At 39.3% G+C, this 23935-nt stretch overlaps 1 protein-coding gene across 1 annotated transcript in view; it reads left to right on the top strand.

The window, feature by feature from the left end:
• The window catches only part of FREM2 (FRAS1 related extracellular matrix 2), a 136071-nt gene that overhangs the window by 87402 nt on the left and 24734 nt on the right, over window positions 1–23935 (top strand). Inside the window, 5 exon segments of the mRNA XM_032496265.1 lie at window positions 16120–16269; window positions 17945–18154; window positions 19383–19580; window positions 20362–20526; window positions 21094–21276. Of these exon segments, the coding sequence (XP_032352156.1) occupies window positions 16120–16269; window positions 17945–18154; window positions 19383–19580; window positions 20362–20526; window positions 21094–21276 (906 nt within the window).

Raw genomic sequence — 23935 nt, 5'->3', positions numbered from 1 at the left:
CATTTGCTGAGCATCTCTAGTGCACCAGATGTGACCGAGCATTTGTCTTGCCCTCACTCCGTATATATTCACATCAGCACAGTGTACCACTTCGTAGCACCCCCCTGAGTCGTGGCCACTCCCCACGGCACCAAAGACACCATGGTGAGCAAGGCTGGCCCAGCCTACAGAGGATTCCAACAGGGAAACAGGCAAACAGATACAAAATGGCAACTGACAAAACCAGGCTCCGTGTGCAACGGGTGCTTTCAATGGGGCACCCAGTGCGACCCGAGGGTCCAGAAAAGCCACACAAAGAAGCAAGAAGGCTGACTCACTGATGTGTATTGTCACATGTGCCCCCAGGCTGGGACAGTCTCTTAATTGTGAAGACAACTGCACTGTCCAGATGACCCAAATCACAGCACAGGTCAGCAGTCACTGAATTAAACACAGTCCTGTGACAAGAAATAAATTGGTTGGTAGAGCTTCAATAGGCAGCACTTAAAAAAAATAAGTCAGAAGAGTCGGAATATTGACATTGTGAGAGAAAAATAGCTTTCTTTTTACACTTCTTAGGGCTGAAATATATCTCAGCTTCAATTTCCATGAGGCTGTTTCACCAACAGTCTGCTTCACAGTCCCCGGAAGGATGCCACAAAGCTAAAACTCTGTGCTTCAAAATGCCAACAAGAAGCTCATTCTTCTTCTTTTTTTGTTGATTAAGACTCACACTTATTCAGAGGGGTAATTTTCAGGATGGCACTCATTGCCAGGGAAAGCTTTAAAAAGCCAAAGCCATAAAGCCCTGTACAATCAGTGCTGCGAGGCAATCCTGTAAGTCCAAAATAAAGTTATAAATAGTATTGATGCTATTTGCAGCAGCATGGATGGACCTGGAGATCATCATTGTAAGTGAAGAAAGCCAGAAAGAGAAAGAAAAAATGCCATATGAGATCACTCATATGTGGAATCTAAAAAAATGACACAACTGAACTTATTTACAAAACAGAAACAGGCTCACAGACATAAAGAACAAACTTACGGTTACCAGGGGGGAAAAGGCATGGGAAGGGATAAATTAGGAGTTCGAGATTTGCAGATACTAACTACTATACATAAAATAGATTAACAGCAAGTTTATACTGTACAGCACAGGGAGCTATATTCAGTATCTTGCAGCAATCTATCATGAAAAAGAACATGAAAAGGAATATATGTATGTGTATGTATGACTGAAATGTGACGCTGCGCACCAGAGACTGACACAACAGTGTAAACTGACTAGACTTCAGTAATTTAAAACAATTTTTTTTAATAGTATAGGAGCTGCTTTTACACTTTGTGCATCAGTGGTGTGCGACCTCCGGCTCAGTCAGCTGGTGAAATGCTACCTACACGACATAAAAAGCTTGAGAGAGGTACAGAGATTCATGCCCGCTTTCCAGGGGATTGTTACACTTCCAGAGAATCTAGCTTGCATGTCTTAACTGACAGTGGTCCAGAGTGCATGTTTGGAAATTCTTTGAAATGTTAGTACACCTTAACTAGCACAGGACTGGAGCTAGTTCAGTATACTCAGAGGACAAATAAACTATTAGCAGGAGATGTTTGATTAATTGTCTGAGGTGAGCTTCGTTACCTTGTTCAAAACATGACATCCCTTGACATTTCTGTGAAGAGGGAGATGCCATTAAACTCTTGTGTTGTAATGATGGGAGACCCAGTAATTTAGTTATGTATGGTGTCTTTTTCTTCTTTTTCTTTTGAAACAGTGAAAGTAATATAAAGGTATGTGAGTCACCATGGCCCTAGTTCCTTAGTTTCTGAAAGAAATCAAAGCAGATCAAGAAAAACAAAAATGAGAGCAGTTCTTGCTCTAACCTGGTTTTCCTCCTGTTTTCCTAACCTTGGTGAATAGTTCTGCCACGACTAGACTCCTACCTCCCACTCTGCACCCCACATCCTTGATTCTGTCTCCTTTGTATCTCTGAATGTTACATCCTCACTATCTTTGCCCATCTGAACTGCCACCACCTTGTCCGAGCCAGCTTCCTATCTGGCCTAGATCCTGCAGTTGCTCACTAATCTCTCTGCCGCTAGTGCTCACCGCCCACCCCCCACCACAGTGTATCCATCCTCCAGACCCCTTCAATGATGTTTGAATCACATCCTTCCCTTTCTTAAAACTGAGCTTCCCTCTCATGTGATAAATTCTAGAACAAGGTTCCCGCCCCTTAGCTTAGCACACGTGACCTGGCTATTACCTCCGGTTTTCTCCCGGCCCCCATCGCCTCACCCCGAGTGGCACACCAGCCGTGCCAAATTCTCTACAGTCCCAAGTACTTGCGGCTGTCCACTCACCCTCTGCTCTAGTGCTGCTTGGAAAGTCCGCCCACTCCGTTGTCTCATACCTCACCTGGATATGAATTAGCCTCAGATATCTGACTGCTAATAATAATAATAACTCAGCCCAGCTGAGCACTTACTATGTGCAGGTAATGTGCTAAGTGTTTTATGGCCTTCTTATTTAGTCCTTTAAAAGAAAACACCCACAATAAAGGTCATGGGAGAACTAAGAGGAATGAGGGAAGACGCAGAGGAGAGTGATATCATAAAGAGAAGAGGATGAAGATTCAGGAAGACAGGTGTGGTCCACAGTGTTAAATTCTGCAGAGATTAAAAAAAAAAAAAAAAGGGCAAAGATTTGCAACATGGGGTTGAATGCTGAGAAGAGAAGGGCACCAGTCAACTTGGAGAGAGTATTTCTGGAGTGTTTTGGAGGTTGAAGCTTGTATCAGCGAGTTTCAAAGTTAATGGGAGCTGGAAAAGTGAAGGTAATGGATAGTCTTTCAAGTTGTATTCGAGGGAAAGGGAAAAAGCAGAAACTTTAAGATCAGATATTGGTGCTTGTGGCCATGGACTAAAGGGTGATAACATCGAGGGAAAGATTCTTTGTGATGATTTTAAGTTGAAAAGAAAAAGTGAGAAGGTAGATAAAGATTTATAACACAGGTAACGTAATAAAATCAGGAGTCCAAGCCAAGCACTTAGAATCACTCCATGCATGGAGACACAGGCTAGTCTTAGGAAGCCATGTTGTCTGGTGTCTAACCCTGGCTCCCCCTTCTAAGATAAATCATCTTGGGACAGTTGCTTAACCTTTTAGTACCTCGTAACAGCACTTACCTCACAGGACCGTTATGAAGAATAAATAAATTAATATAAGTGAGGCACTTAGAACACCCATGTGTATAGCTACCGTGATTAGTATTGTCAAGATGAGTACAAGGGCATGTTCACTTCTGCTTCAACTACTGGACCAGGCGCTCTTCCAAGACGAGGGCTGCATCTTTATCAATGTCTTCAGCACAGAGCCCATTGCCTGGCCCACGAGAGGTGTTCAGTGACCACGCACCACCTGGATGGATGAACGCATGAAGGCAGGCAGGCTGGCCAAGGCTACCTTTCTCAACACTCCTACTATTGCTATTTTTATAATATTTTTAAAAAATTCAGACAAAAGTATAAAACTTTATTTATCAAAAAAATATATATATACAGGGAGTGTGTTTATAACATGCCAAGACTTCTAAGAATGAAATATGTGCCTGCTAGTTCATTTGAATTTCCCTAGGTCCTCCTCTGAAAACTGACGGCTAATCTCCCACCTGAAGGCTGCAGAGAGTCCCTGCCGTTGCTCTAGAAAGCTCTGTCTGCTCGAGCTTATAGTCAGCTGTTAGAATATAGATGCTAGAACAGCTTCTTAGTGGCATTTTATTTATCTGAACACTAATAGCCTTGAATTGGCTTTTAACTTTCCCCATAAAAGCCATTTATTTAGCTGTCCAAGTCCATCACCAACTTCTTTCCCAAGCTCCCTCTTAACCACCTGGCTCACACAGCTCAGCCCTAACCCAGGGCTGCTGCTTCCACCCCAGGAGGTGCTGTGTTTTTTGCTTTTTGTTTTTTTAATTTCTCTTTTTAAAAATATTAAACAGCCTTTCGTGCACTGTAAATTAAAACACAAGTTTAAAGGATTAAACACAGTGTTATCTTAGGACGCATGGATATTACTGGTACCTTTTATCAGGCTATGGGAAGTCATATGAAAACCATCATGCCTCCATTTTTCTCATCTGGGGTTGCAGTTTCTCCTTAGTTTGCAAACCATTTGTGAGAAAGAATGGTTTCGAACTCCTGTTTTTCCTGGAGGGGAAGCAACTGTTTTCTTTTCAGTAAGGAAGGGAGACAGTCAGCATAAACAGGTTGCAGGGAAGTTGAGTGAGAGGAATAGCAGCCAACTCGGATCATCACGGGCAAGAGGAGCAGCGGTCCGAGAGGGACAGGAGGAACGTGCCTAGACCTGCAAGTCCATGAGTGATCGGTCTTCACGCAGCTGGGCTGGGTGGTCTCCACACTGTGGACCAGAAAGCCAAGAACCAAAGAGGTTGACTTCTCCAAAGTCCGGCATTCAGAAGTGGCTGAAGGAGGACCGGCACTCATGGCTCATAGAACAGTTCCCCGGATTGTTTTCCCACCATATCACAGGAGGATGGAAGATTCCCAGGACCCTTTTCAGGTCCTCCACTAGGAAGCAACGGAGCAGAGTTAGTGGCTGCTACTGAGTCCCACTCACAAGGAGAAAGAAGTCAAATTCTTACCAAAAAGGAGCACCTCCTCTCAGCATGAAATGGAACAGCTTCAGCTGTTCATCCTGGAGTCCCTTCCTTTGCCGCCTGCAGGCATGTTTCAAGTGTCAATTGTCGAACAGTCTGTGGTCAAGATTATTTATTTTTTGAGTGTCAACCACATGCTTTTATTCCTGAGACCTCACACAGACCGTGTCTGACATCATGTTGGCCGTGATCTTTCTTAATTCAGCTGTTGGGATTCCCACATAAATCACCCTGATGTCAAAGTCTCCACGGATCCTGAAATCTTGCTTATGAAATTCGCTTTAGTCAGCAGGATTGAAAATGTACATGTGTATCTTCTGATTGACGGGTTTTGGTGCAGTAACAATTTTAAATGAATGGAGAGTTTAAGCATAAGGTGACATCTTGTCTTCTTTTCCTACAGTGGTTTGATCTTGTTTTTTTAATGAAGAAATTTATCATTGCAACTGAGGGATACTGATCTATAACATAGTCTAAATATTTCTTACGTGTCTCTCTCTTTACAGAATCTCACTATACATCATTAAAGAAAGTATTCTAAAAATGTTCACCTTTCCAGGTAGTTAATCATTTTCAGGAAGAGTACTACATGATGGAACATGCACAGATATTACAGTCTTAGGGGCTTACATTTGAACCCTGCTTCTACTGCATATGAGCTTTGTGACCTTGAGACAATTAATCTCCTAATGTTCAATTTAATTTTGTTTGTAAACAGCAGATAAAACTAACGACCTTGCAAGGCTGTTGGGAGCACTGTAGGCAATAGAACAAAGATGCTAGAGACAGATTCGATGTGACCTGCAGAGGCAGACACTCAATGAAAGTAACTATCACATCATAATATTATTCCTGCATTAACTTTAATGTCAGTTGGTGTGTTCTCACAAGATGAGCTTTAGAACCATAATGATTGCTTTGGATTAGAAACCCTGGAAGCAGTATCAGGCTTAGCCTTACATCTCCACACATTTTTCACGACCTCCCACATGCCAGGCACCACGCTTCTCGTTGGAGTTTGTGGATGAACAATACTTGATTTCTGCCTTTGGGGAGGCCTCTGTCTAATGAGGGAGGTGATGGAGTGAATGAGGCATTTGGACACAGCGTGAAAAGTACAACGTGAGAAGCATGGAGAGGCAGGACTTGCTTGACAGCTGCCAACCAGGGGGAGGTTATATGTGAAAATGGAAAGACACAAACTTTGCAGGACCTTGGAACTCTCAGATAATGAATTTTTGGAACGTGCTTATTGCTCCCTGGAGAGCAGACCCGCCCACAACACTGAGAAATACTGCAGCCAGTTGGTAAAGAGGCCAGACTCTGTTAAGAGTAAGAAATATTTCAAAGATTTTAACAAGGGAGGGAGGGGGGAGACACTTTCTGCTCTGTAATTAAGACTTTTCTTAAATCTAATATTTTGAGGTTATGTTTAATGGAGGTATGTTGTACAGATTAATTCTTGCTTAGCATTAATAGTTTATTACAAAACTATTACATAAGTACCAAACAGAAGTACATTAACCAAATGGCAGTAGGCTTATCTTCCTCACCAAACCCACCGCCTCTCCCTTGAGGTCACGGAAGTCCAGTATGGCTTTTCTACACACACAGTTACGTGCATACATTTCCTCTTTACTTTGGTTAGAAGTCATTCTTGGTACATGTGCTAGTGCTTGAGGCAGACGGTCTGACTTCCTTTCCACCTACTGGTTATCCTTGAACTCCTGGACTTCGGCGTCCTCATCTGCAAACTGGAGATGACAACAGTACCTACCTCAAAGGGTTATTAGTGCTTAAGCAGTTTAGGCACACTGAAAATGCTCAATAAATATTTGTTACACCACTTGATCGAATTATGCATGTTATCATAACAATATATCATGAAGAACTTTTTGTGTCAGTATATATAAACTAACTCTTTTTAAGGGTTACGTAGTATTCAGTGTGGCTGTAACATATTTAACAATCCCTTATTGAAGAGTATTTAGGGTGTTTTCAGATCTTTTTCTATGATACACATGGGGTAGTAAATATCATTTTTCACATACGCAAGGTATCATTTATTTCCCTGGTACTTGCCATATATATTCACTTTCAGATGCCATAAAGAATACTATTTAGGAAATCATAAATTTTAATCCATTGAGTTGAGAAATCAGTTAGTGACTCATGACCAGTTTTTCCTTCCCCTCCCTTGTTTATGTAATATGACATTGTACAGGATAGAAAAAAAAATTAAAAGAGTTTTAAAAGCACTCTCCTAGAGGAGGGTTCTCAACAATATGTGTTAAATAGAGAATATTCAGCAAGCCTGCCTTCTTCAAATATTACTGGGTGGTGGAAAACTGATGATTGTGACATTTAAATTTCATTTTAAGCTTGTATTGACCCTGAAAAAGACAAAAGTCAGAGTTTTGAAGTGAAAGTAGATGGATAGTGAAATCTCTGATAATATTATCTTTTTTTGGAGAAAGGCTTATCGCGTATTCTCAGCTGAAATCTTGGGAAGATTCAGTCCTTATAAGCATTTTAGACATGTACTGACTTTTCTTTATTCTTTCTGAGAAAATTATAGTTGGCAAGAAAAAAGAAATGTCAAAATATGCCTGTAAATTGATACATACTCTTAAACTTATATAGTTGAACTTTATTTTTCAGCAAGAATTTTGAAAATGCTTTTTAAAGACTAAATATGTGGTCATTCTTAAGAATGTATGTTTATCTATTTAAAGTATTTCTTGAAAGAAAAGTAGAAAGAGGCCCAGTAAAAATGATTTTAAACTATTTATAGCAGGAATTCTTCTAGTTTTTTTTTTCCTTCCTTGTTTTTCCTATTTACAAAAGTAATCAATGCTACTTATTTTAAAAAAAAGTAAATATATAACAGATTAATGTGTGTAAGAAATGTGTAGCAAAGGAGGTAAAAATTCCTCCTGTAAAAATTTTTTTCTTAGATAAACATCAAGGACCTCCTTGTTGTTTATCACAGGGAGCGGTATTCAATTTCTTATAATAATATATAATGGAAAAGAATCTGAAAAGAAAATATATATATATATGTATGTATGTGTGTGTGTAACTGAATCTCATTGCTGTACACCTGAAACTAACATTGTAAATCAATCACACTTTAGTAAAAAATTTAAAATTTTTAAATAAAAAATTAATTTTTGTACAGAAACATACAAAAATAATACAGCATAATATGTTCTATCTAAAATTAACCAATGTACCATTTTTCATGGTGGCCTCAGGTCAGTTAAAGAAATCAAACACTATACATAAAACATCAAGTCCCCTCTGGCACCATTCAGTTGCCATAGTCCTCCTAAGTAGCAATGATCATAATTTGGATAACTATCTCTTTCAACTTGCTTGCTTGCTTTTTTTTTTCAAGTCAGCATTGTTTTCAAGATCTGATTATTTTCTGCATTTAGATGGATATTAATTATCCATTTCCCTACTGACATTTTAAGTGTAAATAATGTTGCATTAAACATATTTGTAAGTGTTTCCGAGTATGCACGTACAAAACGTCTCTAGGGTATATACCTAAAGGTTGAATTGATGGGTCATGCTGATGTACAGTCTCAGTTCTACCAGGTGTTGCAAGATCTTTCCAAAGTGACTGAGTCCATTTGCCTTCCTACCAGCAGTGTCTAAGAATGTCTGTTTTCTCCCCATATTGTTGAACTGTTTGGGTTTTGCTCATCTTTTGAGTATTAAATAATGTCTCATGTTAAGATATTTACATATAACAAAATGTTGTTCTCTTCTGAGACTTAAATATTTGCATAATTTTTCAATTTTCCCATTTGCTGTTAGAATTTTTGTTGCAGGTTTATGGTAGTTTTTATTTTGAATACTAACCTCTTGTTTGCGGGGCGGGGATACATACATTAGACAAAAGTTATGTTGTGATTTTTTTAATATCCTACTAAATTGTTTTGCCTCACTTATCATTTTCTGAGCATTGTAAGATTTTAAAAACCCACTATAATTGTAGATTAATCAATAGTTTCCTGTAATCTTATCAGTTTTTGCCTCATATATTTTAATACAGATTTGAGATTGTCAGATAATCTTGGTGGGTAGTTCTTTGGTGTTATGTAGAGTTCTTCTGTATTAATGATTATGCTTCAAATTGTATTTGGACTTTTGTTAATATTGCTACACCACCTTGCTTTTTTCCTATTTGGCATCATATATACTTCTTATATCCTTATATTTTTTTCATATTTTCCTCAGATTTTGTTTACAGCTTTTTTATGTATTTTGGGGGTTTTTTTTAATCCAATTTGTTTTAAATAAGAAAAGTTAAAATTTACATTATTCTAATTATGGCAATATATTGGGGCTTTTTATTTGGGGGTTCTGCATATGTATTTTTCCTTTACTTTTTTTTTTCTCCACAGCTTCTCGTTATGTCAAGAAGGTTTTCTTTATCCTCTGTTACTTTTATTCTCTGCTGGTTTCTGTTCTTTTGGCGCCAATTCATAATTTTAGTTCTCTACTATCTGCCTAACAAAGTTTACTCTCTTGAAAAAGACGAAGACATTGAGTAGTTTAGATACCACTCAACACTGTTGGTAACTTCCTCTCTGTTGTCTCAAGTTTTAATTTCAGCATTAAGTTGAAAATATCGATTATAAGTATTAAGCGTGCAAGCAGCATTTGGGTTTACCAGCAGATTTTGCTGATCGCTCAACAGTTTCTTGCTTCCGCAGTTCTTTCCTTTGACTTCACTTTTTTTCTGCGCTTTTAGCAATTTCTCAGTGTGCATCTATAGGTGAGTAAAGCCTCTTCGTCTTTGATGGCTGAAAATATCTATATTCTGTTCTCACTCTTGAATTATGTTTTCATTTGGTTTCCATGACTCCAGTGTTGGATCATAGTCTGTCTCCAAACGTGAGAGGCCAGCAGAACTGTTCACTTTTGCCTCCACTCACCCCTGTGATGTTCTGTTGTTCTGTTACATTTTTAGTTCACAGAGATGCTAATCTTGTTTTGAGCTTAGTTCTCCCTTTTTTTTAATCAAGTATAATAATGATAAAGGAGAAATCTTCAAAGCTACCAAAAAGAAATGACATATCTTTAATTTTTAATCTCATTGCTGTTAATGAAGCCCAGGAGAGAGTGTAAATCAGAAAGTTGTCTTTAACCAACATCAGTGTCTCCACTAGATTTTTTACCTTAAAAAAAAAAAAGAAAGAAAGAAAGATAAAAAAATCAACTTCATAGCTTGGTTTCATTTTATGAATGAACAGTAATTCAACCAGTCCCCTTCTGATGGATTTTGGGCTTGTTTCCAGTTGCGCCCCAGTACAAATGAATTACAATAAACATACTTGTGTGTGAATTTTTGTACACTTGCTAGTATTTCTATATGATAATCCCTACATATTGAATTGCAGGGTAAAAAAAATTATCTTTGTTAAAATCTTGTGACAACCTTTTAATTATGACCCCTTAATTAAGGTTGCCTTAATTAAGGTTAGTTAGCTGAGTTAAGGGCACAGGTTTATCTAGGGATAAATCGTGATCCTTCATTTCCCTGATGTGTGACTTTGGACAAATCTCTTAATCTCCCTAATTCTTAGTTTCCTCATCTGCGAAAACAGGACTAATATAATGCACATTTCATAGGGTGGTTGTGAGGACCAAGTGAAACGCTGAATTCAAAACAATTAGTGTGGTATCTACTCAGTTGCTTAAGACATTGAAATGAGCTACAATGACTTGCAGATTGTTGAGACCTGGTGCTGATGCATGGGCGAGGCCAAGGGCTCTACGGGAAATCTCTGTACCTTCTGCCCAATCTTGCTGTGAACTGAGAAGTACTCTAAAAAAAATACAGTCTATTAAAAAATAAGAAAGGAAAAGAGAAAACACTGGTGTCTAGGGGCACCCACTGGAAATTCTGATTCAGTAAATTGGAGGTAAAACAGAGCATCTCTATCTTTAACTCTCCTTGGATGGTTCTAATGCACTTCCTGGAGGCAAAGGATTTTAAAAGCGAAAGAAAAAGGCCCCTTGTGTGTGAGTTCCTTGTGGCTGGCTCCCTCGCCCCGTGGACTTCCTCCGGTTTCCAAGGGCAGCCCTACCCAGTCGTTTTTCTGCACAGACAAGCACTTACCCTGCCTTCTCACTCCCACTGCCTGCTGCTGAGGACTGTTGTCTTCTGACTCACCCCCGACAAAAACACATTATTCTTTTGCTCTGACAAACCAGTAATCCTATTTTACACGATGTTCATTCAGTCCACAAACCTTAATTGAGCACCTACGGCCAGGCATTGATGACACTAAGTGTTGGAAGAATGTCAGTGAGGAAAGGGGGCTGAATTCCTTCCCTTAGAGGCTCCCAGACGGTGGGGATACAAGCCTGGGGTGGCTGTGCGGGGAGTGAGGGCTCTGATGGGGATGGCAGGGTGCTCCTCAGCTCAAGTGACTTCTAGACTGCAACCTGAAAGGAGCAGGAGTAAACCCCGTGAGGAGGAGGGAGGGAGTGTTCAAAGCACCAGCAGCGGTACGACAAAGGCTGGGAGAACCGCATTTCAGACTTTCAAGGCACTGGGTTACTGAGTAGAAAGGAGGCCAAAAGGAGGGCAAACTGAGACCAGATGCTGCACGTCTTACGAACCATTTTAAGAATTCTGTGAGCAATCCTAAGAGCACTGAAACACTGCAGGGCTTTCAGCAGATCACCCTGATGGGATTTGCCTTGGGAGATGGCCTCTTTGGTCAAAAGCCTGGCGGCAGCTAAGTGGCTTCGGGGGAGTTCAGTGTCAGGTGATGGTGGCCGCACCTGCACCTAGGACGGCGGCAAAGAGATGGAAATCAGGGGGTGGGAAGTGGTGCTGGCTCATCGCCTCCGTTTGGGAGTTTACCCTGAGGTGCCCAAGACACAGGGCTGTGTCGGCAGCCAGTCATCAAGGTGCAAAGCTCAGAAGAGAGCTCCGGTTGCAAATCATTTAGGGAGGCTCCTTGGCCTTAATTTCAGCACCGAGCCCAAAGACAGCATACAAGTTTTGGGTTTTTTTTTTTTTTTCCCTTTATTTCATGCAGTTCTAAGCAAACACCTTAGTGAGGGCTACAAAGCTTCCTTGTCTGATGGGCCAGATACACGTGAGTAAATAAGATTTGGCTCCAGGTAGCAATTACCACTGGCACCTCCTCCTTTCATCTCGCGAGACACAAAGTAATTGTAAACATCAATCTAGACACCGCAGACTCAGCAAAAAAGGGGGAAAAAAAAAGAAAGTTCGCTTTTTCCCTGCGGAGAAGAACTTAAAACATTTTCCCTTTGTCTTCATTGCAGGTGTGCGCGTTGCATGGCCTTCTAAGCTTCTTTTTTCTTTTTCTTGCTTTTTCTATGTGTAAGAAACAGGCGTGATCCTATCTGTGCTGTTGGTAGTATCCCCAACCTTGAAAGGCGTCTTAGTATTTAATGAACCAAAAGAGACTCTTCTATAGTCAATGCCTTGAGCTGTGCCCTTGACTTAAAAGCGTTAATACCACAAAGGATACAGACAGTAGAGTTTGGCTTCCCTTAGTAATTTCACACTGTTTCACTTGCCAACTTAAAACCTCCCTTGCCCTGCTCACACACCACTTGGATACAACTTACCTTTTCTCTGCAGAGGGAATAAACGTTTTGCAGTGTCATCTGTGGATGGTGGAGTCATGACAAATGGCTGTTTTATGGTATTTTTTGGGTGTAGGCTGTCGGATACGTGGCTTTATTTGAACACTCTGTCCATTCCACATAGTAACATCAGCCACTGACTCTTTTCTCTATTAAGACTGTGAACTTAACAAGGCATAGTGTGTATTTAAGATCTGATTACAAAATAGGGTTTTTTTCTGATTTAAGTTGTAATGTGGATATTTACAAAACTGTTAGACAAAGATCTACAGTTTACTTAACTTTTAAGAGAAACCAATCTCCTAGACAAAAACAAATAACCATCTTACCAAAGAGAGGTGAGCTAAAAGCTTACTCATAAGTGATAATAATTTTCCAGAACAATCAGTTCTTCTGGATTTCACATAAGTATCTTTCGGTTGTTGACAGTTCCCATTCATTTACCCTTTTCTCCCTCTCACACATTAAAATGGTCCAGGGACCTCTTGCCAATTATCTTAGGTGATTATCTGTAAATCAACTCACTGCTTTGTGAGATTTTGCAAGTCATTCATATTACATAAGATTCTGTCCAAATGGTAACAATTATAAATAAATCTCAAGTATTAGAGACTATGACAGGGCGTTGAGAAATTGAAATAACAATAGTTATTCTCATAAAGCCACCCTGAAGAGATACAGAAGTGTTAACGCCTTGCCATTTCTTTGTATTCATGGCGTAAGAAACTAGGCAGTTAACAAGAATTATTTTTCTTATAAAAACTACTGAACTATTTTTTAATTTCATCATCATTAATCACTTTATACCTTCATTGCAAGGACTGCAGTTGGTTAATAGACTAATTTGCCTGTCATCACGAATAGAGGACAGAGAGGGAGAGAAATTACATTGATAACTTAAATCTACTGATATTCAAAAAGCAATTTTAAGGAAATAAACATCTTTTCCAATGCCTTCTATTAGGAGCAGTAGAAAAATTGAGAGAGTTAGGGTTGAAACCCTTTTTCCATTCCCCCTTTTTCTTTCTACTGGAGATGAAAAGGTACTACATGACGGCAATATGTTTGCCTCATTCACAGAAATCTTATTCTGTATTGCATTGTCACATGGGCCATGACCTTTCACCCTTCTCTCTCCCCTTCCTCTCTCTCTCTTTCTCTGACACACACACACACACACACACACACGCACAAAACACATATGACAGACACATAATAAATGTCCTCCATGTGGTCACTAGTATCATCACTCTTCACTCTTAATGACAACTGGGATAAAAGTTTTCAGAATACTACACAGAACTCTTTTTTTTTTCCTTATATGAACTGCACATTAAGCTATAACATAAAAACCCAATCTACAGTTGATGGAATGAGTCTGAACAAACCCATGCAGAACAAAGTGTTGCCTCTGTGTAGCCCATCCGGTGTTTAGCAGTTGTGCTGACTCACATGGCTTTATTCTGCTCCACCTCTAGTGTGTATCTGGGAGGAGCAGGGAGATGGGAAGGTGGGAAGCGTCATTATTAAGTAGGAGGCCCCCTTCCTGCATTTCACGGGTCTCCCCCATGACTCACATCTAATCTGTGCATGACGTGGTTTGCCAGGAATGTGCAGAGGCTCAGATCACTTGCTGGGTGCAGACGGTCAGGCCCCTGTAATCACTATAAGCACCTTTTAAAAGCCATGCAGATGTGCTTGGTATGGCCGTCTGGTCAAAAGCTTCAGGGTTCCGTCTTCACCTTTGCCCCCTACTCAGGTGTGAGAAATGTAAGGAATGTATTGGCTTGTATCTGAGGCCCACCTTGGCCGAGGTGAATACGGTAACACCTTCATCTGTACACGGACACCCGCATGCCTGAGCGCCATCTGAGCTGAAAGGGTGGGAAGGAGGTAAAAGCATGTTGTAGGCAGATTTATCGCCCCCGAACCCAAATATGCAGGCAAAACTTCCAAGGTTGGTTTTGCATCACTCAAGACTTCAGGGAGTTACATGCTTTTTATCATGCTCCCCCTATGAAGAAACAGAGAAAACACAATTTTCCAGTTTTGACGAAGGTAATTTATTGGGGGGGCAGGAAAATCAAGAGTCCTTACTCAACTTGAGCAGCACACAGAATGGGCTTCCTCTGGTTGTGAGCCATGGTTGTAGGGCTTTGTTTGATCTTTGTGTTTGGTAACTCAGTTAGCTTCTCTGACACGTGATAGTCATCTCTTGCGTGGCCTTGTGTTTGAAGGGACATTGTCCATGTGAGTTGCACGACCTTTTAGATTCAGTCCTTTGGAGTCTCGTGAAACCAGACACAGGCGACTAAAATGGCTTCAATCGAGGGGCTATTTGCCTTGTTATGTGAATATACTCAATTAATTAATTAATTAATTAATTATTTTATTGTGTCACTTTATTTTTTTGAACATTTTTTATTGACTTATAATCATTTTACAATGTTGTGTCAAATTCCAGTGTAGAGCACAATTTTTCAGTTATACATGAACATACATATATTCATTGTCACATTTTTTTCTCTGTGAGCTACCATAAGATCTTGTATATATTTCCCTGTGCTATACAGTATAATCTTGTTTATCTATTCTACAATTTTGAAATCCCAGTCTATCCCTTCCCACCCCCCGCCCCCTTGGCAACCACAAGTTTGTATTCTATGTCTATGAGTCTATTTCTGTTTTGTATTTTATGCTTTGTTTGTTTTAGATTCTACATATAAGCCATCTCATATGGTATTTTTCTTTCTCTTTCCGGCTTACTTCACTTAGAATGACATTCTCCAGGAGCATCCATGTTGCTGCAAATGGCGTTATGTTGTCGTTAATGGTTGCTTATAACATAACCTCACGATGGGCAAATTGTATACCCTATATACTGTTTCTGCAACTTTCTGTGAGCCTAAAAACATTCCAGAATAAATTTGGGATTTTTTTTTTAAGTAAGCTCACAAATTATTTCTTGGTTTTCTTCATTAGTCAGCTAACTGCTATCTCTCAGACTCCTGGCAGCTATCTCGCAAGGTGAACTGTTGGTCACGAGTGGCATCGGGCAGGGAATGGATGGTTAGATCAGTTCATCACCAGCACTGAAGAATAATAATACAAGGTCTCCAAAGCATGTGTCCTACTTTAATGACCTGAGTTGCATGATTTTCATACATGTTTAAGACAAATGTAAACCCTTGGGTATGAGATGATTTCTCTAGTGGAACGTCAGTTGGTAAAGGGCACCCCCAAAACTGCAGAGGTAACTATAATCATGTCCTGGTCTCCCTAAATTCTTCGCTACACATAATCATATGTGTTCAGTCTAGTTATGGCAATAGGCACTAACTCTCTAGGGGCTATAACAGACCCAAATCCACTGGACTAATGAACTAGAAGATGTCATTATGCAGATAGTCTTCAGAGTGATGGCTCAGTAGAAGACAGTAAAATGAGCATAAAACTTCAGCCCTAGGATCTTACTTCATTTTGGTGCTGGTTTTCCTGCTAAACTTTTAGGAAGTACATTTAGAAGCCATTTATAATCCCACATACAAGGGACAGAGTAACTCATATGCCTTAGATAAGAATGTTCCATTAGACACTTCACCATATGTATTTTTGTTTTTCAGCAGAGGCATTTTGATCTGAAAACTATAAATCTAGAGCCTAAAGAGACGTCGTCTTGCTAAAAGGAAAAAAAGATGATGATACAGGGAAATCGATAAGATGAAGCTAACTCTTCTTTGGAATCACATCCTTAGGGTTTGATGTGACAAATTAAAAGTAACAGAAATGCTTCCTCTTTCCTTCTTAACAGAACCCATCTTCTACTTCGGCGAAGTGCAGTATTCTGTGGATGAGGGTGCGGGCTATGTGGAAGTGCGGGTGTGGAGAACGGGCACTGACCTGTCCAAGGCTTCTAGTGTCACCGTGAGATCTCGGAAAACAGATCCGCCTTCTGCCGATGGTGAGTGGTTTCCTACAACAATTCTTTTGATTATTCTACAATTTTCAACTTACCGTGATAAATACCTTAAAGCCAAAACACTTCACTTCTATTCAAACAGTGTGATTGAATATATTTTTTTCTGAAATTATTACTATATAGAAGGTAAATCTAGGCTCTATTTACCACTGTGAGAGAATACATCTAAGGATCACGAATCGGCAGCTAAGTTATAAGCATGTAAGTCAAAGACTCTAAATTCTAATGCCTACATTTGCATGAGTTGACTCTCTACACTTGGGAAATGTAACATCGTGGACTATTATGACGTCATATGCATAACAAGAGTAATCACTGGCCACCTGCACACAAATCTAGTGACATGTAAGTACCTCTCAGTACTATGCCTCTCCAGTTTGGCTCCTTCCTCATTTTAAACAAATGTCCTCACACATGCTTCAGAATCAAATAATTTTTCTACACTTTGTTGTACAATCTATCCTCGCCGGCATATGCTTGCCTTTTATTTTGGAATCTACAAAGGTAAAAGGTTGATTGTAAAGTTTAGGACAGCATAGGATTAGAAATTTCCCCTTTTTCCCCCATCTAAATGACCAAAAATACAAACTATCTCTTTCTCATGTACACACACACAGGTACACACACACATGAACATCATACGCACATCACACATTCACCACACGAAGCAAGCAGGGGCCACCCCATCTTAAAAGTCACCCTTAAGTTTAATATTGGGGGACCAGCACAGTGCTTTGTACGTAGTCGGTGTCCAATAAACATTTGTTTAGCCAAATTGGTCATTTCTTTAGAGAAAATTCAAATCAAAGAAAGAGATGAAAATAAAGGTGAAGAAGCAGAGGAAAAGAAAAATGCAAAAACAGCCACAATGAGATTCAGAGATTTTAAAAAATGAATTAAAGACGCATACTCAAATATGGTTGCATATTCTAAAGTAAATAAATGTAAGAGCTGAAAAGCAGAAAATATGAAAACGAAGGAGTGATATTGAACTACCCCCTCTACTCCCAGTCTTTCTGGATGTATTGCCTACAGATTAAGTTTTCTTTCTTAACGTCTTTAGGCATAAATGGAGCTGTCACCACTAGTTTGCACCCCACAGCCTGAAAAAATAATAAGTCAAAAAACCAAATATGTCTTTGATAACCAAGGATTGCTCAATTTGCCTGGGGCAATGAACATGTGGGATAAAAGCTTACGTCCGAAATGCGTTGCTTTAACCAGGAGGCAATCACACACTTAAATAAGATGTTCTGTAGTAGCTTCTAAAAATAAATATATTTAACCAATAGCAACAAAACTTAAATATATATATTTCATATATAATTTATGATAATCAAATATTTGATTGGTGTGCTGACGATTTGAGCTCTACTTGAGAATTCCAAGATAAAGATGGAGAACCTGGAAGACAGAAAGCTAAAATAAAAAGCTAAGATAACTCGTTAGCCTTAGATAAAACAGTTCAGCATCTGATCTTTGATCTACCGTCTCAATAACCAAGTGTAGATACTAATCTTTTGCATTTCATTCCACATACTTGTCTGTAGTGTTTTGCTAGTCTATATTTTTTTTAAAAGAATTATAAATGTATCTACATAATTTTGTTTAAATTTAGTCAGTCCCCAGCTGAAAAAGTCTTCTGTTACTGTCATAGCTGGAACAGACTACGTGGGAATCAGCCGTAATTTAGATTTTGCACCTGGAGTCAACATGCAGAGTGTTCGTGTTATCGTCCTGGATGATCTTGGACAACCAGTGCTGGAAGGAATTGAGAAATTTGAACTGGTGCTTCGAATGCCTGTGAATGCTACCCTGGGGGATCCCAGCAAAACCACAGTGTCCATAAATGACTCTGTCTCAGATTGTGAGTGCTTTTTAACTTACGGTGATAAGTAAAATGATAAGCTAGAGTTTATATACATGTTAAGTAAAAGGATACACTAGGGTTTATATTTCTGTAGTAGTTTGTGGGGGCCACCATAACAAGGTACTACAGATTGAGAAGTTTCTGGTCCCCCAGTTCTGGAGGCTAGGAGTCCAAGGTCCAGGTGTCAGCAGGAGTGCGTCCTTCTAAGGGATGTGAGGGGAGGACCTGTTGCACCCCTCTCTCTCGGCTTGTCGATGGCCGTCTTTTCCCTGTGTGTGTCTCTGTGTCCAAATTTCCCTTTTATAAAAAGGATGCCAGTCATACTGAATTAGGGCCCACCCTAATGACCTCATTTTTACTTGATTACCTCTGTAAATACCCTATCTTCTTGTAGAGTCACATTCTCAGGTACTGGGGATTAGGACTTCAACTTACGATATTCAGGGGGACACAGTTCAACCCATAATAATACCTTAGCTAACCATGTCTTCCTTCTTCATCCCGAGTATTCTGATAGTTAGACAGCCTCAGAAGAAAACTTTTAGTCTTCCTCTCAAATTAAAAAAAAAAGTGAGTTTGTTATCACTATCTTGTGTGTAAAGATATTGAACCACATAAGGCTGCACAAACTCTTAAGTATTAATGATCTCTTTCCACTCCCAACACAAGACACTTCCTGTCCTCTCCTTACACCCAGACACTCCTGAATTCCCCTAATGATGTGCCAAAAGCACTGTTCTGAGACAACCAGCTGTTGGGTGCATGGCAAGGCTCTCTGACTCATCATCACAAGGGAATTCTGAGTCGCCTTCTACCATGATGATCTTCACATCGCTTGACGGAATCTAACCTATTGTCAATGAGACCAATAGTGAATTGACTTAGCAGAAGTGTCACCTATATATTATATATAATATTGCAGCCATTGTCAACTTTTCCAGTGTGGTCCGGATAAACTATGCTTATAATTATGTTCCAAATATTTAGTATTATTCATATCAGGAAATTCTGAAAAGCTCATGATTAAGCAGCATACATAGATACAGACATCTTAAAGTCTCTGGTTTTATCTGCTTTTTAGCATTTCATTGCCTCTCCCTACTCCACCAAAGAGGCAGAGCAAAATTTCAAAGAGAAGGAAATCAAAACACTGAGTTAAGTGATTTGCTCAAGGCCAAACCACTGGCAAATGGTCAGATCCATACGTTTATTTTATTTTTTGCAGTGCCTAAGATGCAGTTCAAAGAACGAGTATATACTGGCAATGAAAATGATGGCCAGATAGTCGCAATGATCCACAGGAGTGGAGATACCCAGTACAGGTCTTCAGTGAGATGCTATACACGACAGGGGTCTGCACAAGTGATGATGGACTTTGAAGAACGCCCAAACACTGACATCTCCTCCATCACTTTCCTACCTGGTAAGTTACAGCTTAAGATTTTTATTTGGAATTTGCAGAAGCCACGTTTTGGGTGTGAAATATCTATCAAGAAAATACAAGTTCTTGATTTTTACAAGCTTACAAAATGGTTTTATGTGCACAAAATGATAATAAGGTGAGGCAGATTTTAACAGGTTGAATGAATGTCCTTTTGGTTTCTGTATCAACTTATGGATTAGTTTCCAGTGACGTGCTATGTTACTCAAAACGTATTTAGCAGGTGACGGCATATCAAACGTATAGATTTCACAACACTGGGACAATCTTAATGTTCAATAGGCAGAAATGAAAGGACATAGACACCACATTTTCCATATGTATCCAATGTCTTAAAATACTTAGTCACTTGATACAATAATTGTACAAGCACCATGAACTGTAGTCAACATAACAATGACCAACCAGTACAAAGCTGCTAAATTTGCTTCCTGATCATAACGTTAGAAATGTGTAAACAAAATCAGAATTTGCTCTTTTTCCCTTGTTTTTTTCTAAGGTGAGTGACAGAACTTAAAGACAGACGTTAAAGAAATTCCCCGTACAAATGGGGGCCTCTCATTCCATATGTTCGCACTTTGTCATTCATTCAGCAAATGTTAATGGAAGGCTTATTACGTGCCAGGCACTGTTCTTTGCACTGTTGATATAGCAGGGGCAGAAGAGTGATGTTCCTGCCCTCGTGGTGCTTACCACCTGGTTGCAGGTGCGTCCTGATGGCCCAGGGGACGTGATCGACCCGCTGTCATTATCACTGTTCCAGGTGAGACTGAAAAGCCTTGTATCCTGGAGCTGATGGACGACGTGCTGTATGAGGAGGTAGAGGAGCTCCGTCTGGTTCTTGGCACCCCACAGAGCAACTCTCCTTTTGGCGCTGCAGTTGGTGAACAAAATGAAACCCTGATAAGGATCCGAGATGAGGCTGATAGTAAGAAGGCATTCCTTGTGCTCAGCTGTAATTTGGGAACTGAAATCCATCGGTGTTACAAAGTTTTAGGTGGCTCTGAAAATAACCCCCTCTTTCTGACAAGGCTTTTAAAATGACTGAGAAATAGGAAAAAGACTAAGATAAATGGAGAATGAAACAAACCATTTAAACTGAGAGTTAATGTTGAGGAATACAGTTTATACCTAAATCCCAAACATTCCTACCTCCCCACTCCTCCTCACGTACCTTTGGGTGCAGGTAGTCCTGGGTCAATAATTTCCTCTGTCCCCTCCCTCTTTCAGTGGCCCGCTCCTGTACAATGTTTGGCACATACAGACAGCCCAGAGCATGTGACTCCCGGGGGCTGGTTAATTCCCAAGGAAGGATCTGGGCCACGCATGCTCACTCTCTTGTAACTCACTCACCAGTAATATTGATGGGACAAGGGGAAGCCAGGAGTATAATATAATTAAGCTCCTCCCATATGGAGGGGGAAAAAAAAAACTAGAAAAGGAGAAAAAGCATTCTCCTTACTATTTAATTTATCTGTGTTTCCCACTATTTTAGAGACCATTATTAAATTTGGAGAAACCAAATTTAGCGTCAGGGAACCCAAAGAACCAGGACAGTCGGTGATTATAAGGATTCCAGTGATTCGCCAAGGAGACACTTCGAAGGTTTCCATCGTGAGAGTTCACACCAAGGACGGCTCAGCTGCCTCTGGAGAAGACTATCACCCGGTGTCGGAAGGTATGGGGCCCCAGGGCCTGTGTCCAGAGGGGCCGTGCTCTTACTGTGTGTGTGCCCCGAGCTCTCGAGAGAAAGGAGAGAAATATCCATCCAATTGAAATACAAATACACATACTCCTTTAAATTAATCTCCTTCAGGAAAAAAAAAAGTCAAGGGAATTTATTTCCAGGATTTTCCCTTTTTTGTAGGGTGTATGTGTTAGGACTTAGGGAAATTTTGAGTGAATGTGCTGGATGGCCTTCTGTTTTGATTCTGCTTTCATTTTCAATGGCTTTTACCTTCATGATGGCAATCTGACATTAAATAATAATTTTCCTGGAATAGTCTATTACATTACATGATAGCCAAGATGACTGTCTATTTTAGTTTATAGAACACCAACAATCCAAAGCTTGAAGCTAGAAAACTTTGTGCTTCTGGAGGGCAGTAAAAGGGGGACAAATGTCAACCACAGAACCTCGAATTCTCTGGGCCTTAGAAGCTCGTTGTGAGTGCATTTCACCCGTCCCTCTCCTCCTTCAGACTTTTGGATCATTTCACCTTTTACTTTTATGAATATAAAACAAATCAGTTCTTCTCTCTCATTCTTCACTCTCTCTGAATTATTTACTGGCAGAATAGATATAAACTGATGTCTGAATTAACTCTGTGCACTATTCGGAATTCTGTTCATCCGCTTTGTTTCTGGTTTCCCACCTCTCGCTGCCGAAGGTCTTAGGTTTTGATGATCATAGAGCTCCAGGCATTCATCTTCACCTGCTAATAACTTGAGAACAAAGTTTAGAAAGTGACTGACAGTGATTACTGAATCCATCATATAGGTAATGAGACAATAGGAAAATAACATCTTCTACAAAGGAGCTTGCGTTTTCTTTGCATATATGGTAAAATTTTGATAAACTGCTATAACCCAAAAGGAGAGGAAAAAACTGATCAGCGACTAAATTATAAATTCTAAAATAAGTATTTCTATAATGAGCATGTTTTACATGAGGGAAACACCTTCTAAATATGGATGATATGACCTTTAACAGAAAATGTTGTTTTAGAAATAAAAGAATTCTTTTTGCTAAGACAGAAACAAAAGTATATGCATATAGTAAACTGACAAATGAAGTCAGAAAAACAGTTAGATAATATCTCAACCTGCATCTCCTTTATCCTACAAATGTCTACATGCCATTTATAATTGTTTATAATAAAAATGCAATCGTCTTTTCTGAAATGTATTTAAATTTCTCCTTTTATGGTCCAGATTGAGGCCAGTCCTTTACAATAAAAAAAATTGAATATAGATTAAAAGTTGAAACATTTTTGTGTTAAGAATGTCTGAAGTGGCAGATAAAGGCTATAAAGTGATTCAGAAAACAACTAGCCTGTATCCTGTAAGAAAACAATAATTTAAGCACCTAAATACTTCAGTTTTCAACTTCTTAGAAATTGGGTTTGTATAATTCAGAGGGTTACAAAACTCAGATGCTTAGAGGACTAAGATAAGCCATGAAAATGAGTGAAGCGAGGGCAGTGTGAGGAAGAGATGGAGGGGTGGAAAATGTTCTTCAGCCAGAAAGTCCATTCCCTGCCGAGACAGGCTTGCACCGTCATAGCCAGCTGACTATGCCAGGCAGAAAAGTGCAAAAAAACTAAAAAAAAACTGTATGTTCCTGTGAAGTTCCCTGATGTTTAAGTGTTAGAAACCAACTCTTCATTACAGCATCACGCAGGTCAAACCAAACGAATTGGTGACCCAGAGGAGATCAGCTATTTTCATCCTCTGGAACCAGAACTATAAGCCCTCTCGGGGAGAGAGCAATCTAAGACTTATAAACCCAATGGGCTAAGGCTAATGTGGAAATGGCTATACCCAGAGGCAGAATGGATTTTAAAGATGAGTCTGGCTTACTGACTCAATTTTAAAGAAAAAAATTCATTTCCATAATTGCCAAAAAATAGAAGTAGTAAAAGAAAAATACATTGGAGACACTTTTCTTGTGCTACGTTTTAAAGGATTTATTAACTTAGAATTATAGTGACTGAACTGCCGTTACATCCGAAAGCAGCATGTGTTATCTTCTCCAATTAGAATGATCATGCATTATATTCCTTATTTTCTTTTCTGCGCCAGCTTCTCAAAAGGCATTGTAAAACCAGCAAAATTGTTTATCTAAGTATGATCAGCTGCTTATTCCTGAGTTCAATAAAATCAATTACTTTTTAATGTTTGAAGAATTGTAAAATGAATGGTTAAAAAGGGTTCTCAATATTGGGTTTAATTTTTATGACAATGTAAGAATTATTTTTAGTGAGGAGGGACAGGAGTGAGAGAAAAAAACATCACTAACATTTTTCTAAAAAAAATTTTTTGTAAATTTCCAAGGTTAACAGCAGCAACAAAAAGAAGTCTTTTTAAAATATAATTTGACACGATATTAAAAATGTCAGATATTTTATACCTAGCTTATCTAGGTATATATATGGTGTAAATACTATTGACACTCAATAATACCTGTGATCGTATTCATTTGACTTACGTCTTATTGGTTTAGAACTTCTCGGTGAGGATGTCTGGTTATGTCCAGTATTAAAACTGTTTATTGTCCATTCCATCACTCAGCATTTTTTCAAACTGCGGGTAAAATCAATTCAGTAGCTTTGATT

Source organism: Camelus ferus, chromosome 14 (assembly GCF_009834535.1).
Source record: "Camelus ferus isolate YT-003-E chromosome 14, BCGSAC_Cfer_1.0, whole genome shotgun sequence".
Lineage (NCBI taxonomy): Eukaryota > Metazoa > Chordata > Mammalia > Artiodactyla > Camelidae > Camelus > Camelus ferus.
Note: the sequence above shows the minus strand (reverse complement) of the source record. Positions and strands in the feature narration are given on the sequence as shown.